Below are 17,932 nucleotides of genomic sequence, written 5' to 3' on the forward strand. Positions count from 1 at the left end.
GCTTCGAACATCGTTGAGCTGGAGACGGTCTGGAGCAGTAGTCTGCGTCCTTGCTTCGGGCCCCTACAGGCTGACTCCCAGGTACCTGATGGTCCTGGTTAATGCGACCGCGTATCTGCTTACATTGATCGTGGCCGGCTCTACCCGCTTCCTCCTTGAGATCAGGACAGCCTCCGTCTTGTGGTGGACTAGGATTAGCCCTGCCTGGTTGAGCCAACCGATGACGCAATTGCAGCATTACAGGACTCCTCGACTTCCAGGATTGTCTTGGCGACAACAACTACTGCAATGTCGTCTGCGAATCTGGCTAGGTGTGTACGTTCCGGGAGCTCGAGTCTGCGGACTCCGCAGCTATAAGATGAGTTGATACGAGTATGTCCGTCTGGCGGTCTGTTTCTAGGCGAACTAGTCTCTCAGTTTCAAGGCCTTTGACTTGAAACATTGCACACGCCTTTCTTTTCATTCCACGCTGTACAAGTCGACTATATCCTATAGATTCAATATAAATGATTGATCGGTTAGTGAGTACGGATACGACATACCAAATTGGCATTTTTGAAGATATAAGCGACTTAGATATATAATCTTAGATATATTAAAGATATATGTATAATATATAATAGATATTTTTTATTCTAATAAATTGTAATAAATAAAAACTATATCCGATGTTTGCGATATACATATGTATATCCATTTCAACTGCAAGGGTATATAAACTTCGACTTCGTCCGAAGTTAGCTTTTCTTTCTTGTTTATTCTCATTAATTGGTTTTATTATGATATTCACATTACTTTAATTTTGTTTTATCAGAACGATTTCCCTTCTTCTTATTCTTATAGTCAAATAAAAGAACCGTAGCTGTGAAAGGTGCCAGATGATGTCCTTTTGCTCCATTCCATTATTATCTCCATTAATTTAACCAACAAATTTTTTAGATTAAAAAGCAAGAACACCGATTCGCCCATCAATTTCTAACATTTTTACCATGTTTAAAGTTCAGCCATTTAAAATTTAAATCAGGGGCTTAGGTTTAAGTAACTCATGTATTGTATTGCCAATAAAAACAATACCCACTTTTGCTCCATTTTTTTATAAGTAAGACTTAATGAATAACTTGATAGCTATATGGAGGTTTTATGAACGGGTGCTTTTAAAATAAAAGTTGATAGCTTCCAAGCATATATGAAGGTTTTCTATAAAAGCTTGGTTAACACCAAGGAAAAACTAGTACGTTACCACAAAATATCTGAGGTGTTGCATTTCCGTGTCAGCCTTCCAGATACCTTAATTCTAGCATAATGCTTCCTATTTTGGTTTTTGGTGGATTGTTGGTGTTCTTTTATTTTTTATGGAGTCGGCGGAGGTTTTATAAACTAATGGTTCAGATACCCGGACCTTTAGGCCTGCCACTCCTTGGCATAGTTCTTGAATATTACATAAATAAGCGTAAGAAAATATCCACATAAATGCAATAACTGATTAACCGTTCTTACGTTTAGTGAATATAAATCAAAGAACCAAGTTTATGGACAAGTATGGCTCGACAGTACTGACTTGGATTGGTATTCAACCAATTATACTTTCCCGAGATCCCACGATCGCTGAAGATATGCTTACATCACCGCAGTGCCTTAACAGAAGTTCACGGCTAACAAAGGCTATGGAAAATATGTTTGGACAGGGCACTCTAACACTTGAAGGTCTGAATGTGTCTGATTCTCAACTATTTCCAAGTAATAATTAAATTATAAAAATTATTTAGACTCTGCCTGGACTGAACGCCGAAAACACATGAATGTCAGTTTCAGGCAAAATGTTTTGCTCAGTTTTATTCCCGTTTTTAATTCCGAGACGAAAACATTGCTAGCACAAATGGACACTTTCGCGGGTCAAGGTGATACTGACCTTTTGCCGAATTTATACAGGTGGTCATTCAGTATAGCTCATCGTAAGTTCCACCAGAGCACACTGACTCATAGCGTACTATTTGACTCTTTCCATTAACTCTAGAAACAACAATGGGTACTGATGTGAACGATGATCCAAATTTTAAGAACAACACCCTTATTGAGTCTTGTAATTCGTAAGAAAACAAGTCTCATATATTTAATTTTAAAATTTTTAATAACATACTTTCCTAGGCTCGTGTTTTTCCTCGTGCTTAAAGTGTTTTTGCCTATTTTTCGCAATAACAGAGTTTCCAAATTTTTTGGTGTGGAAAAGAAAATAACACAGCTGTTCTCAAAGATTCATGTCTTTATGAATGAAGTAAGTAATCAAATGGAAAATAAGACACCTAATCCAAACAATATCCATCATTTTAATCTAGAATATTGACTCTAAATTAAATTTGGAATCGGAAAGCAGTACGGTTTTATCGTCGAACATAGTCATCAACAGAGTCAAGGAACTTTATCGGAAGGGCGAAATAACCTTAGAAGAAGTCAAGGGAGAGGCCAGTGGCATGATTTTAGGTGCCTTCGAGACCACAGCTCTGACAGTCAACCACACACTCATTCTTCTGGCCATGTTTCCTCATCACCAGGAACTTGTCTTCGAGGAGCTGAAAGAAGTCTTTCCGGCTGGCGGAGATTTCGAAGTGGAGTATGAGGACCTCCAGAAATTGGTATATCTAGATCGAGTTTTAAACGAAACCTTGCGTCTACTTCCCGCCGTCCCAATAAGCTTAAGAGATGTAAAGGAAGACCTTCGTCTTTCAAATGGAGTCTTAGTTCCCAAGGGAGTTATAATGGGTATAGATATATTTAACATACACCGAAACAGGGACCTTTGGGGCCATAACGCCGACGCCTTCGATCCTGATCGTTTTTTGCCTGATAATATTCGCCAAAGACATCCCTACGCCTTCATACCCTACTCAAAGGGAAAAAGAAATTGCATAGGTTTGTCAATTGTTTAAAATTTCATATTTCCTCAACCCTTATAATTTATTTTCAGGTTGGAGATACGCCCAAATATCTTTAAAGATCGCCTTGGCCAAAATTGTCAGAAATTACAGTTTGAGAACTAGTTTTTGGTATGAAGACCTGTCTTTTCTCGATAATGTAGTAATTAAACTGGATAAAGGTCCACTACTTAATTTTAATAGAAGGACCACTTAGTCCGGTTTCAAAAACAATCTTCAAAAATTAAATTGAACAAAATGGAATACAAATCAACTTCGTCGTCGCCCGAAGATAGCTTCGCATTACTTTTTTTCTTTATTGTCATAACTGCTAAATAACTGAAATGTATAAGGCGGCATCTAGTTGCCAGGCTATAGAAGCTTACAAAGCTTGCCTAAAAACCTAACTCTTTTATAATTTCTAAAGGAATATATGTTTTTGATGTATTTAACATTCCAGAAGATTCTCTAATTGGTAAACTATTCAATAAAATATTTAAAAATAATTAATTTATTAAGAAATAGCGCTCTTTTCCTCGATTCTCAGATGTTGCACTTAAGCAGGCCCGAAAAATATGTATTAGTTTTTATTTTAATTATTAAAAATAAACTTAAAAACTTTAACTTAACTTAACTTAAAAACTTTAACTTAAAAATCTTAAGAAGACATCTTCGACCCTATAAAGTGTATACATATTCTTGATCAGGATCACCTCCTCAGTTGATATAATACTAAAATACTAAATTATACAAAATAATATGACATGCCAAATTTCATGAGGATCGGCCGACTATATCCTATAGGTGCCTGAACGATCGGAAATGGTTTTTGGTAGAAATATCAACTTTGGTATTTATAAAGATAGAAGTTTGGGACTTGTTTTAAATTTTGTATTATTATAAATTGGGTTATATTATCATATTCTCATAAGGATCGGCCAACTATATCCGATGTTTGCGATATATATCCGGGTTTAACTGCAAGGGTATCGGCTCCGCCGGAACTTAGCTTTCCTTTCTTGTTTTTTGGTAAGAAAGTCTAATTTTTTTGCATTACGTTAGGCGTATTTAATGTGAAAAGCTAGGAGGTAAAACCTTGATAATTAGGAGGTCAAACCGTGATGGCCCTCTATATGAGTACTGTTATTAAGAGCTTTACTGAACTATTGTCTTAAGGGGGGGGTATGGTATTTTAATTTTTTTTTTTCGCTTTTTTTTTTATTTTTTTTTATTAATGTACAACACGTCAAGAATGTTGTGTTAAAATTTCATGTCAATCGGACGAAAATAAAAAAAGATATGACCATTTGAACGGCGGGCGGTCCCGGCCGGTCTCTATACCTCTCTAACTTTAAATCGTTCTCCTGAAAAGTATGTTCTTTTGAGTCGGTGAACAGTATCCTTCGAAATCTAATGTACCGATCATTCTGAAATTTTGCACATTATTTCTGTACCTAAATCCGCAGGTACTGACGTCGAGTTTTTTTTTTTATATTGATTATTATTCATTTTATAATAACTAATATATCAATTTTTTAGGCTAAAATCACGTTTTTGACTTCAAAGTGTTACCAAAAATCCAAAAATTAAAAAAAAAAAAAAAACTCGACGTAGTTACCTTTAGAAACATCTTAATTAATGGACATTTTTTTTTTTTCTTTTTCTGATGATCCAGTAACGACTTATGCTGTTCACCGCAAAACCTGTTTTCTTGGAGGCGCCTACGGAGCTTGGCAGCAGACGGCTCATTTTTTTATTTTTTTCGATGAAAATTTCTGAAAACATAGTTTAAAAGTTGTACTTTGATATACTAATAAAATAATTGATCTGACATTAACCGTATCGTGTGAAAAAATTCATGAAAATAGGTCTTTTTTTGGCCGAATTAACCATACCCCCCCCTTAAGCGAAGTAACCAAAACAGGGTTGATTATTTCCCGAAACTGGATTAATAGTTCTTATGTATTTCTTATGGCTCCGAGAAGGTATTACAATCTTACAGATACCGGGACCGTTAGGATTTTTTTTTCTCGGCCTAGTACCTGAATATTTTATAATGAAGGGGGGAATTTAGTCTCCCCACACGCCAATACAGGTGGCATGGGGCAAAGTCAAGGAAGGGGGGTTGGAGAGTCCGCCTTTGGAGAGTCCAACAGCCAAAGGCAAGAAAAGGATCCGTTGCAGGACGGTTCCTATAGAAGCCCAGGTAATCGGACTCGAGTTGGGCCATTCCTTACTGACTCCCGAAATCGCAACCAGCGTGGTCCTGCAAAACAAGGATAGGCCGACTCGCGAACTCACGCTCAAATCAGAGACCAGTTGAGAGCACCCTAGCGCGTATGCGCGGTGTCCAGGTGTAGCGGGGGCGATAGTCCGCAGCCAACTTCCAATCCCGGCCCGCTATTGCGTATGCGCGGTGGATCCCTGGAGTAGTGGAGCGGAAGAGCGCTGCCAATCTTTTGATCAGTCGCAGACGACCCAAGGGAGGTAGGAAGGTCCGCGTGTGGTCAGCTAAAGGGCGACGGTTAGGGGAGTCGCAGGCAACGCAGCACGAGGAGTAGCAGCGGCGGCGACCGGGACACCCGGGACAACCAACAGAAGACGCCGACGACGGAGCCGGGCCGAGCCAGGAGGAGCGGCCAGACTACGGAGCGGAACCTGGTATTGAGATCAACCTATTGTATTTTGGGTAAAGCCTCTAAATAAAGAGTTGGGAAATCACGTCAAACCATAAATTGGGTGGAACAGACCCACAAACTCTGTGAGCTAGCCACGGAGCGGAAGCAGAAAACCAGTTCGTTACACCGTTCATCAGTAACTAACCTTCCTCACACTTAGTGAATATGAATCAGAGAAGCCAAGTTTATGGACAATGATGGCTCAACAGTTTTGGGTTGGTATTAAACCAATTATAGTTTCCCGAGATCCCAATATCGAGGATTAATATATTTTAATTCCTTGCTTAATAATTAATTAACTCTATTACAGATGAAACAAATTTGTAAAGCGATAACCTAATTGAGTCATAGAATTCGAGACACAAATTTTATTACCATATATTCAAAATTACAAGTGTTATTGCGTCTTTTTAGTTTTAAAATAAAATGGCAATCAAATGTTATCAAATGGCAAATCGGCGACCAAATAGTATCGAAATATTTTCAAACTAGATTATTGACTCAAAACTAAATTTGGATTTGAATTGTAATACGGATTTACCGTCGAAAATTGTCATATCTGTTGATGGAAGAGGAAGTCAAGGAAGAGTCCTGTAACGTGGTTTTAACAATTTTCGAGACCATAGCTAACGCTCAATCATACACTCATGATAATGTTGGCCAACGCCATCCTTACGCTTTCAAAGGAACCTGGAAACTTCATAGGTTCGTTGCGTGTTAATTATTCATTAAAATTTCATTTTCATTTTTTTTTCACAGGCTGGATATTTTTCCAAATATCTTAAACGATCGTATTGTCCAGGATTATCAGAAATTTTAATTTTGGCACAATTTTTCAGAATGAAAACTTAACTCTTATGGATAATATAAGTATGCACATATGTAGTGATGAAGATACTTCTTACTTAGTTTAATTTTTAAAGCTAAATTTAAACAACTCAAAGAAAAAATAAATTGAAAAATTTGTATTTAAAGTGTTAGTTTGTTTCGCATAAAAGTTTACACTTGAAACTTTAAAATTATGTATATCGACTCAAGGGATGATACTGACCAAACAAACCTATAGTATTTTAGCTTTTACTAATTTTCATTATCACTTTAAATGTCAAACAAAAAAAAAACTGGTTTAAATTAAAACTTAGCCAAACTGTTGTTGGATTAAGTTTATAATGATTACGATCTCGATGTAAAAAGCGTACGATGCATTTTAATGCAAAAATAAATTAATAAAAATATGGAGGTCATGGTTGTAAATAAACCTTGAAGGCCCCTAGCTTACCTATTTTTGGTCAAAAGTATTATGCATATCTGTCTGTCTGTTTCTACGAAAATTAATCTCTTAGGATCTTTGGTGTGTTTAAAGTTAGTTGCTTCATACTTTCCAAGATCATGTTATAAAAAATGGTTTTCATAATTAAATTCCCATTGGGATCGGCCAACTATATTGGATATTTGCGATATATACCCTATCCGATATGTATCTCGTAACAATAACTGCCACTTAACTGCAAGGGTATATCAACTTCGGCTCTGTCCAAAGTTAATTTTCTTTTCTTGTGTTTTTTTTATTAAAGCCCGACTGAAACATTCAGAAGTTTAGTAACCAAAACATATCTGAGGTGTTAAGAAGTCATTAAATACCCACTTTAGCATCATGCTTCTTGTTTTGTGTTTTGCTGGGTTATTAGTTCTAATACATTTCCTATGGAGTCGGCGAAAGTTTTACAAGCTAATCCTTCAGATACCAGGACCTTTAGGACTGCCCCTTTTCGGTTCAGTACCCGAATATTTTATAAATAATCGTACGAAAAATGTGCACATCCGTTTGTCCACACTACGTTAACCTTTCTTACATTTAGTGAATATGAATCAGAGAACCAAGTATATGGACAAGTATGGCTCAACAGTACTGGCGTGGATTGGTATTCGACCAATTATTGTTTCCCGAGATGCCAAAATCGCTGAAGATGTGCTTACGGCACCGCAGTGCATTAACAGAATTTCGCGGTTGACGAAGGCTATGGAAAATATCTATGGACAGGGACTTATGACACTTCAAGGTTTGCGATAATGTGCCGGTTTCCTAAATATTTTTGACATTTATTGATCGGATGATTCAGACACTGCATGGGCGAATCGACGAAAACATATGAACCCCAGTTTTAGGCAATATGTCCTGCTGAGTTTTCTTCCCATTTTTAATTCTGAGACGAAAACTTTGTTAACGCAAATGGACACTTTTGTTGGAGAGACTGATCTTTTGCCATTTTTATACCGGTGGTCGTTCAGTATTTCTCATCGTAAGTCGTATCAGTAAATATTTTAATATAATTTCCTGCTGAATAACTCTTTATTTAGAAACTGTATTGGGCGCTGATGTTAAAGGTGAAACAAATTGTAAAAACAATACCCTCAATGAGCCTTGGAATTCGTAAGAAATTTTCAAAAATTCATAATTAAAATTTATTACAACCTTATTTTATAGGATCTCGTTTTTCATCCTATTGAAAGTTTTCATACCTGTTTTTCGTAATAAAAGAATAAGTACACTTTTTGGAGTGGAAAGTAAAACAACACAGTTGTTTTCAAAAATTGATGTTTTTATGAATAGAGTAAGTTATCGAATAAAAAACTACCAGCCTAATTCAAACTTTGTTTTTAGATTATTGAATCAAAATTAAATTCTCCATCGGAGAGCAGTACGGATGTGTCGTCGGACATTGTCATCAACAGAGTCATGGAGCTTTATCGGAAAGGCGAAATATCTTTGGAGGAAGTCAAGGGAGAGTCCTGCAACATGGTCCTAGCGGCTTTCGAGACCACAGCTCTGACAGTCAACCACACACTCATTCTTCTGGCCATGTTTCCCCATTACCAGGAACTTGTGTTCGAGGAGCTGAAAGAAGTTTTTCCGGATGGTGGAGATTTCGAAGTGGAGTATGAGGATGTCCAGAAGTTGGTATATCTAGATCGCGTTTTAAACGAAACCTTGCGTCTTTTTCCCGCCATTCCAATAAGTACCAGAGAAGCAAAGGAGGATTTTCGCTTATCAAATGGAGTCTTAGTGCCCAAAGGAGTCATATTGGGTATAGATACATTTAACTTACACCGGAACAGGGACCTTTGGGGCCATGACGCCGACACCTTCGATCCTGATCGTTTTTTGACAGATAATGTTCGCCAACGACATCCTTACGCCTTCATACCCTATTTAAAAGGAGCTAGATATTGCATAGGTTCGTTATTTGTTTAGTTTTATATTTTCAACTGGCTTTAATTCACTATTTTCAGGCTGGAGATACGCCCAAATATCTTTAAAGATCGCCTTGGCCAGGATAGTCAGAAACTACAAGCTCAGCACTAGCTTTCGGTACGAAGACCTTGTTTTTATTGACAACATAGTAATAAAACTCGACAAATCTCCTCTACTAAACTTAAAAAAAAGATAATGTATTGGAAAGAGTCTTTTTTGAGCTATTTGCTTAGCACTTGCGTAGCTATTTGGCAGTTGCTTAAGTCACCAAAAATATTAATTTAAGAAATACAAGCCAATTTAAAAATAAGAAACTTAAACGAATTATACCTTTTTGCCATTAAGGGGTTATATACCTTTTTTATTTTCAAAAAAACGAAAATTTTTTTAGTGGTTTATCTTAAGGAACAACTCCTTGAGAACATTCTCCCAAATTTTCATAGAGATTGGAGCAGTAGAAAAAAAGTTACAGCGCTCCTAATCGCACGCCTCGTTGCGGCCTTGAACTGATCTTGAAACTTTAAACGCGAATATCTCGAAATGGTGTTTCTTGAAAAATGACTTTGCGGTGACATGGATTGGCGGAAAACTACTGAACCGATTTACTTCAAATTTTTTTAATATGTTCGTAATGAAATTCTCTTGTGCTTGAACGATCGACTTTTCACGCGCAAACTTTTTTTTCGGCGAAATAAATTTTTTAGTGAAATTTTTAGAGACCAAAACGTTCATTTTTAGCATAAAACGCTAAAAACGCTAATATCCAAACAAAAACAAAAAATTTTAAAATCAATCGTTCAAGCACAAGAGATTACTCTAAACTAATGAAATATTTTTACTTTTATGGTTTAAGTTGACCTGTTTGACCTGGGGAACTGTCACCGCAAGGCTCTAAAAAAAAAAGGCCTCTAAGGGAAACAGCCACCCCTTAAAAACTATTTAATATTTTTCCACCAAATTTTGCACAAACATTGTTAATAAAGTGTACTATCAAAAAATTAAAACATCCGTGTAATTAAATAATTGCTACATACCTAAAAAAAAAAAAAATTTGCTCATTTTCTTCGACAAAGAAGGTATATAACCCCTTAAAGGAAATAAACGAACAAATAGAGGGTTTCAGAAACAATTCGAGTAATTCGGCTGCATCCGCCACTCCGAAAGCCTCTATGTGCTTCCAGTGGGAATGGGAATGATACTGTGCCACTCGGATTCCCTTAATTTGTAGTGTTTATTCTCTCTAGACTCTATTGCATTTATTAATTTTATTCCATTCGCATGTATTTTGTGGCTGAGGAACTAAGAGTGTTTTCATGCAGATCGCTAGTTTTAAGTCGACAGCTTTAAAACTGAGAGAGTAGTTTCTGGAGAAACAGACCCACAGACGGAAACATTCAGGAGGTGATTCTGATCGAGAATACATATATATAGTATATTTAAAAAAAAACATCCTTACCAAATATGCCAATTCCGAGGTTAACTTTTCAGTTCCGAGCATTCCTAGTTTTGTTAAAAATAAAAAATTTGTAAATATTAGTCCAATATTCCCTCAATTTTAAAACTCTTGGGTAATAAATCAACACACTTTTATTGAATCTTTAAAAAAAAACTAAACATAACGCTTCAGCGAAGCGGAAAATGGAAATGAACCCTTTCGGAACCTAACAGCGCCTGGGAATACAACGAAGAAGGACTACATGAAGGAGGTTTGGGTATCCCCGCCTAAGGAACCGTTGACTGGAGCGAACTGGACGAGGGCCTTGATGCGGCGCAGCAGGGAGGAGTTGAAGCCACTGCACTTGGGGGCGTAGGCCTCGCTGGCGGTGATCAGCTGGGTGCAGAAGGTCTCGTTGAAGGTGGAGATGAGCATCTGTTTCAGGGTGACGATCTCGTCGTGGGAGGCGTTCAGCACGGACACGTTGTTGCCGCCGTCCAGGTTGCTCTCGTTGATGGAGTTGCGGTTCTCGTTAGCGTATACCACGGCGTTGCGCAGGTAGAAGTCCAGGTGGATCCACAGGAGGTACAGGTTCTGCTCCGCAATGAAGACGGCTTGCATAAGCTCGGAGCGCTTTTCATTGTGGCGCTGGCTAAGCTCCAGGAAGCTTTGTTTGCCTGCGGAGATAGAGAAGAATGTCACAATGGCCATTAATGGCTGGGATGCTCGCTTACCGTTGGGACCGAAAGTCAGGTTGGGCAGGGAGGCACGCTGCTGCAGCAGGTTGTCCGCCAAGGACTTCTGCGAGAGGTAGTAGCCGACGGCTCCCTTGAGCTGGTTTAGGATCGTGTGCATGATGGCGGTGAGCTTCTTGCCGTCCGTTTTTCCAGTTCTGAAAAGATTCAAGACCAGACTCGTCAAAAGGGCCCTTCAAGGGCTTGTATTCTTGCACTCACAGTGGCGTCACATCCTGGATCATGGTGGTCAGCAGATACTTGGAGGTGTTGCTGTCCCTGATGTGGCTAGTGACCGCGTTGCGGCAGTAGAGCGAAAGGTTGGCGGCAATGTCCAGGAAGTACTTGACGTGCAGGCTCTTGGTGGACTCGGAGGCCTCGTGGTGCTCCTGCTGCACCATGCGGCGGATGGTGGCCTCGCTGACGCAGAACCTGCCAAAGACCACGATCATCAGCTGCTGCAGGCGGCCTAGACGCTGGCGCAGCTCCAGGTCGTTCTCCACGTCGAGAGTGTCCTCCACGGTGGTCACCTCGTGGGTGGTGGTGCGTGCGAACAGGTTCGTCATGGCCGCCAGCTGCTGCAGGTGGCCTAGGTCCATAAAGGGCGTGGCCGTGCGCAACATCGCCTCCACCATGTCGATGTGGGCGAAAAGGAAGTTGAGCACCTGCGTGGAGGCGGACATGTTTCGCGATCCCAGGGAGTTGATGATCGCGTCGCAGAGGTTCAGGGCCGGCAGCAGAATGGCCCGGAAGCGGGCGTCGATGGCCGGCAGGAAGGTCTGGGGATCGTTGCGGCGCAGCTCGCTGGCCTTGAGGTCCGGCTGAAGGTCAAAGACCCGCATATTGGAGAGCACCCCCAGCGCCCGGTCGCTGAGGACGAGGCGGGCGCCCAGGCTCGTGTTCGCCATGCGCGTGAGGAACGCCATCCGGGACTCGTAGATGTAGAGCGGGCGCAGGTTGTCCGGCACCGGCTGCAGGATTCCGCACAGCGCCTCGCTCGACTTGTCCAGGCTGTCCAACAGGTGCTTCAGGTAGCCCCGCATGGCCACAAAGTCGGTCAGCGTGGACACGGCTTGCAGCTCGGAGATCATGTCCAGACAGGCCAGGGCCAGCATGCGACAGACGTCGTGTCCGGTCACGGCGTCGTGGCAGATGGTGTCGATGAGCTTCTCTCCGAAGGTACCGATCACGTCGCTGGCCATCTCCTTGAGTCTCTGGCGGTCGTCTAAGCGCTGATCGATGTGGGTGCCGCTCTTGCTGGGGTCCATGCGGAGCGAATTGGTGGAGGGTCTGGGGGATTACGGAAGTGTTAGGATTATAATTGGCAAGGTGGATTATTCTCTGGACCCACCTCTCGTTGTACTCCTGCTGCTCATCGCTGCGCAGGCGCTTGGCGATGCGCAGGCAGTTGAGCAGCGCACTGTAGAGGTTGATGCGCAGCTTCTGGGACTTGACCTCGCTGACCATGATCCACTCCACGAGGCGCTTGAGGATGAAGCGCAGGTTGCTGACGCTGGCGCTGGGCTCGGTGCCGTTGGTGACGCCGCCGGGGTAGCCGTTGGAGCGAGATAGACTCAGCTTGGAGGCCTGCGAGTCGCCGCCGTTGGCATTGCCGTTCGTGACGAGGGAGAGGGGATCGTTTGTGGGATCGTCGCAGCGGTGGTCCTCCATCTGGTAGCAGCAGTAGCGCAGGTTGGCCAGCAGCAGGAGCACCGTCTCGCTCACCTGGATGCTGACCTCGATGATCGGCTGGATGGGATCCACCTTGAGCAGCATCTTCTCGATGATGTCGATGATGTGCTGGCGGCGCAGGGAGACGGACAACACCGCCTCGGGCATGCTGCTGAACAGGACCTGGATCATCAGGCACCAAGCCTCCATGAAGGCCAGGGTGGCGCAGCGCTGCTTGCGGACGCGGTTGATCTGGACAGCGTGCTGCAGCAGCTCCATGATCTCGGCCATGATCGCCTTGCGCTGCCCACTCACAATGGTGCTCTGGACGATGCGCAGCTCGTCGAGCAGGATGTCGTGCAGCTTCCGGATGTTAATCAGCTTGGCCGGCGAGTTGTCCGCCCCGGGCGTGGGTTTGCCCTCGCAGTCCCGCAGCAGGCACTCCATCAGCTGGAAGTCGAAGAACTCCAGCTGGGGCTGGTTAACCGAGTGCGACTCGAGGACGAGGACGTCGAGCAGCCGGTTGGCATGCAGGCCCATGGACTGGTCCTGGAGGACGATGCCCGGCGCCTTCTGACTGGCGGCGCCCGAGGCCTGGGCGACGGCCGGGGCGGCTCCGGTGCCGATTATGGCGCCACCCGGCATTAAGTCCATCGCGAAGTAGCTGGGAGCCGAAATCTCGATGGGCACGCCGTGGGGCGGACGCTGCCCGTCGGCTCCCGAGCCCAGGAGCAGGATGTCGCACATGAGGCTGTAGCGCGTGGTCTGGCCGTGGGTCGCCGCCAGCTTCACCTCGATAGCGACGCAGTTCAGGAGGTGGGCCATGGTGTGCAAGACATCGTCCTTGCCGTGCTGCCGGAAGGGCAGGGCCGTGAGGTGGCGCAGCAGGAAGTCGTTGCAGGTCAGTCGGAAGTAACGGAGCACCGTCTCCGAGGTCCGGCGGTTGGCGCACAGCCCGTGAAACAGGTGGTAGATGCGCTCCACCACGTGGGCCGTGTGCTCGCAGTACTCCTCGCTGTGGCGTTGTTGCTGAAAGAGAAGGGAGCATGTAGAACCTATCCAGTGTGCTCTCAGACGGGACTCACCTCCAGATACTTCTCCAGGAGCAGAACCAGCGAGTTCACGCAGGAGCAGTGCATCTCGATGCCCAGGTGCTGCTTGTCGTTGGCCATGAAGTCGCGGAGCACGTCCACGCCCAGCAGGAAGTACACGAAGTTGGGCAGCGGCTGGCTGAGATTCATGGAGAACAGCTTCACGATGGCCTCCTTCAGCTGCAACTCTATGCTGGCCGGCCGTGCCTCCAAGAGGAGGTCTTCCTCCGGTTGGCACAGCTTGCTCAGGGACATCCTGCTCTCCAAGGAGTCATCGCGGTCCTTGTTGCGCTCCCGCTCCCTGTCGTAGTCCTCGCCGAAGCCCAGGAACGGCACGTGGTCGTTGAGGGCCAGCTGCTCCAGCAGCTCGTCGTTCTGCTGGGCGACTCGCGCGTCCATCTCCAGGCACTCGACGAAGCCCTGGCGGATCTCCAGCTTCTCGTTGCTGCCGTTCGCGTACATGCTCAGGATCTGGGCACTGACGTGTGGCAGCTGGGTGACTGCCGAAAGGATCTTGACCGCGGCGAGGGCGTGCCGCGGCAACCAGCTGTTGTAGGTGACGTACTTGACGATGTTCAGGACGTGGTCGGGCCGCCGGCTACGCGGGTTCAGGTCAAGCAGCATGCGGTTGAGCCCGGAAAGCAGGATGGGGGAGTTGCCCGCGGAGTGGGCCTCAAAGAAGGCGTTCTGCTTGGACAGTCCAGCCTCGAGTAGCAGCAAGGCATAGAGCGAGCACTCCTCCAGCATCTCCTTTCCGTGGAAGCGGTTGTAGTCGTCCAGGCGCTCGCGTGCCTCCTCTATGATGCGCAGGAGCAGGCGCAGCACCTCCGACTTCAACTGCAGCTGCAGCATGACGTGGTAGCCCGGGTAGGGGTTCTCGTCGCGGGCCTCCTGGAAGTCCGAGGAGCGGGGGCGATAGGTGGCCAGCAGGAAGTAGAGCAGCTTGAGGCACTGGGCACCCACTTTCCACTTCTCGGCCGGATCCTTGTAGGCCCGGTTGTAGAACTTCAGCAGGATGGTCTCCACCACGAAGTTGAGATACGCGTCGTAGCCGGGCTTGCGGGAGCCCATGCCCAAGTTGCGGGGCATGTTGCTGGTCATCAAGTTGTAGAGGAGCTGCAGGAGGCCACGGGTCAGCTGGTACTGCTCCAGGCGGCTCTCGTTCTGCTCGATCTCCTCCGCCAGGCTGCACTGGCCGAAGGAACTGGACGCCGGCACGGTGGCTATGATCTGCGAGTCCTCCAGGTTCATCCAAATGGCGCGGGCCGTCTCCCGTGACTTGGCCAGCGCCGACAAGGTGAACAGGATCTCGGCCTTGAGTACCAGGGGCGTGGAGCAGGCCACCAGACCGAGCAGGACCTGGGTGGGCTGCCAGGTGACCTGCTCGCAGATCATCAGCCTGGAGATCTCGTCGTACTCGGCCACCGCCCGCACAATGCCCATCACGGCCACCATGTGCTCCGTCTCGCGCTGGGTCATGACCCTGGGCAGCGTGCGGCTCCTGTAGATCGTGTCCCCGGCGGCACTGATGTTGGTATTGAAGTCATTGCGCATGTTGCTGGAAAGAGCAAGGATCAGTCACAGAGAAGAATAAAGGCATCCTTTGAACTTACTTGTAGTAGTTGGCTAGGGCCGAGAAGAAGTGGTCCCAGCTGACGGTGTAGGAGGAGGTCACTGCCTGGCAGTTCTTCAGGAGATTGAAGGCACAGCGGGCAGCAAACTCTGTGCGCGTCAGTCCGGTGATCATCTTCAAGTACGACTTAAAGAGCGTTTGCGGCAGCAGCTCGCTGGCCAGGCTGATGAACTTGAAGAGCGAGACGGAGCGCGAAGAGTTCGGCGTGGGAGTCGCCGCCAGGACCCCGAACCCGGTTCCGGTCGGGTCGCAGGGGCCCCAGTACTCGTCGCAGAGGCGGATGGTCACGCGCGGATCGCCGTACAGCTTGGCCACGCACAGCATGAGCAGCTCGAAGTTGGAGTCTATGTTGGGCGGCGGCTCCAGGCCCTCGTTTGCGAAGCTCACCACCATTCTCGCGGCCTCGTCCGCCCTTCCACGCAGCTCTGACACCTTTCCGTGCATGTAGTCAATAAAGTCCGTGATGAGGAGGTGCATGCGGCGGTAGATGAACTCCGTCCTAGGGAAAGATAAGGCCCAAGATTAGGATGGTTGCTTCTTGCCCAGAAACGGATACCTACGAGTAGACCACGTCCTTCTCCAGCAGCTGGCGGTAGAAGAAGCCGAACACGTTGGCGGCCAAGGCCTCGTTGATCAGAATCTCGTCCCGGCTGATGGAGGCCAGTGCGGCGGCCTGTAACTGACTGGGGGCGTGCCGCAGGCTGGCCAGCGTCAAGCCGAAGCTGTACTTGATCACCGCGTCCAGCCGCGGAATTTCCCATGTGCCCTGGGAGTATAGGGCGTCCAGGAAGCCCTTCGCATAGTCCGGGTCGCTGAGGATGGGCAGGCGGGCGGTGTGCAGGTTGTTGGACTCTGTGATGAGCAGCACGGAGGTGTCGTAGGCGTACAGCAGAGCCATAAGCATGATCAGTGTGACGTCGTCCGGCTTGCCGGAAGCGTCGATAGTCTTTCTTGATGCCAGGATCTGCATCAGCCGGATGGCGACGGGGCGCGGCAGGCCACGTTGGGCCGACCAGTGGAACAGGGCCATAGCCAGGGCCCGCTGGATGTCCTCGTACATGCCCAAGACCTGGTTCTGGTGCTTCTTCGAGCCGAAGGCGCGGTTCTTGGTCAACATCAAGCACTGCAAGGGAATAAGGGACATGAATGTGTAAGGGAAATGAGTTTCTAAAGGGGATGACCCACCTCCTTGTCCAGATCCATCTCGTCGAGCAACTCCAGCAGACGGCCTAGAATATTTGTGTCTTCCACCAGATTCTGGGCATAGTTTGTGACCAGGTAGGTTATCTAAGGACGAAAAACGATCGTAAGTCACCCACAAACATGAAATCTTGATGGGCTCACCTCTCTGGGCAATTCTGTGCTCCAGGACACGCCGCTCACCGCCTGGAACATGTCACGCAGCGCACAGCTGATGGCCTTGCGGCCGTCGTAGTAAAGCAGCACCGCAACCAATCCTCTTGGCAAACCGGGATGGTGCAACTGCTGACGCTGCGCGGTGCAGAGCAACTCCACCGCAAACACCTCGTCCAGGTCGAACATGTCCGATATAATGATGGCCTCGTCGATGAGGTCCTGGGACAGATGCACCTTGCGCGTCTGGCCAGGCAGTGTGATGCCCTCGCTGGCGGCGTTTCTCAGCTGGTTGCGATTCTTCTCATTTTTGGGCTAGAAACCACAGACCAAGCAACAGGCCCAAGGACCAGATAAGGTTATGTGTTTTGGGACGTTCCGGACAGACTTACCGGATTGCGCAGAAAGTTGGTAAAGTTCTGTTTGAACTTTTTGAGGTAGAGCTCCAGCTCGGAAGTGACGCCGTTGGGGTTCGAGACTGCATGCTGGAAAACGCTGTAGAGATGCTTGTACGGCGTCCACATGTCCTCGGTTACACCTGCAAGTAGTGGCAGTTTGGGGATGAGTGCAAGGATTCTAAGGCAGTATGGGCAGAGTGTGCGGCCCAGGAAACTAAAGTACGTACCATCCATTTCGCTACGTTTTGTATTTCACAATTTAAATAGTAATAAACAACAAAACGCGGCAACTTTGCTTTGGATGCGATTCGGCGCCGGCTGCCAGGGTTGTCATGTATGGCGGAGCTAACAGGTTCCTCAAGTCGAGTACGGCCGGCAGATATGGTAACACTGAAGAATTTTTTGAATGCAGAAAACTATTAATTAAAATTTTGATAATTCTTTTTCTTACAATATCTTATATTTATGCCAGAAAACTAGAGAAAATCCAATCTCCAACTTACTATATATTGTCCATGATATCCAGACACCTAATTTGATAATACCACCACATTCCGTTTCTCGTCCTTCATTCAAGTTTCAAATAAGCGCACCCACCTCGATTCTTTTATTTTCAATGTTGATTAAACTTTGAATTTCATTTTGGTCTTGTTTTTAGAAAACGTTTTATGAAAATTTTTACATATAGTTTCTTTTAAATAAAAAATATAAATCTGAATTAATTTCTTTCTGAAATTGTAGAAAGATAATTAATTGAAAAAATGAACCAAATATACA

The 17,932-nt window shown here is 45.6% G+C and overlaps 3 protein-coding genes across 4 annotated transcripts; 2 read left to right on the forward strand and 1 right to left on the reverse strand.

Moving 5' to 3' along the window:
• The first annotated feature begins 2,263 nt into the window (after positions 1-2,263).
• Positions 2,264-7,658, forward strand: LOC108125600 (probable cytochrome P450 313a3). Its single transcript, XM_070280871.1, has 3 exons — positions 2,264-2,272; positions 2,334-2,907; positions 7,447-7,658. The coding sequence occupies exons 1-3, from the start codon at positions 2,264-2,266 to the stop codon at positions 7,656-7,658; spliced, it is 795 nt and encodes a 264-aa protein (XP_070136972.1).
• Positions 7,659-8,127: 469 nt separating this feature from the next.
• On the forward strand, positions 8,128-9,123 carry LOC108125367 (probable cytochrome P450 313a1). Its single transcript, XM_070281833.1, has 3 exons — positions 8,128-8,199; positions 8,250-8,823; positions 8,879-9,123. Exons 1-3 carry the CDS (start codon positions 8,191-8,193, stop codon positions 9,034-9,036), a joined length of 741 nt encoding a protein of 246 aa, XP_070137934.1. The 5' UTR covers positions 8,128-8,190; the 3' UTR covers positions 9,037-9,123.
• A 1,286-nt stretch (positions 9,124-10,409) lies between these two features.
• On the reverse strand, positions 10,410-17,929 carry Nup205 (nuclear pore complex protein Nup205). 2 transcript variants are annotated; one of them, XM_017241514.3, is made up of 12 exons: positions 17,659-17,929; positions 17,383-17,545; positions 17,150-17,295; positions 16,749-17,072; positions 16,590-16,691; positions 15,965-16,527; positions 15,385-15,903; positions 13,766-15,329; positions 12,361-13,709; positions 11,232-12,299; positions 11,010-11,167; positions 10,410-10,952 (listed from the first exon to the last, which is right to left on the reverse strand). In XM_017241514.3, the coding sequence occupies exons 2-12, from the start codon at positions 17,387-17,389 to the stop codon at positions 10,534-10,536; spliced, it is 6,219 nt and encodes a 2,072-aa protein (XP_017097003.2). In that variant the 5' UTR covers positions 17,390-17,545; positions 17,659-17,929; the 3' UTR covers positions 10,410-10,533. The 2 variants fall into 2 exon arrangements, with proteins under 2 accessions (XP_017097003.2, XP_070138698.1); XM_070282597.1 differs by having other exon boundaries at positions 17,383-17,571.
• Between the last annotated feature and the right edge of the window lie 3 nt (positions 17,930-17,932).

The sequence above is a fragment of the Drosophila bipectinata genome, chromosome XL, assembly GCF_030179905.1.
Source record: "Drosophila bipectinata strain 14024-0381.07 chromosome XL, DbipHiC1v2, whole genome shotgun sequence".
NCBI lineage: Eukaryota > Metazoa > Arthropoda > Insecta > Diptera > Drosophilidae > Drosophila > Drosophila bipectinata.

Excerpts from the sequence above, each read along its gene's own strand:
- LOC108125600 (XM_070280871.1), top strand. Across the intron at positions 2,908-7,446 it reads GGGAAAAAGAAATTGCATAG|TGAATATGAATCAGAGAACC; the intron begins GTTTGTCAATTG and ends TCTTACATTTAG.
- LOC108125367 (XM_070281833.1), top strand. Across the intron at positions 8,824-8,878 it reads AGGAGCTAGATATTGCATAG|GCTGGAGATACGCCCAAATA; the intron begins GTTCGTTATTTG and ends CACTATTTTCAG.
- Nup205 (XM_017241514.3), bottom strand. Across the intron at positions 16,692-16,748 it reads GCACAGAATTGCCCAGAGAG|ATAACCTACCTGGTCACAAA; the intron begins GTGAGCCCATCA and ends TTTCGTCCTTAG. Across the intron at positions 11,168-11,231 it reads ATCCAGGATGTGACGCCACT|AACTGGAAAAACGGACGGCA; the intron begins GTGAGTGCAAGA and ends GAATCTTTTCAG.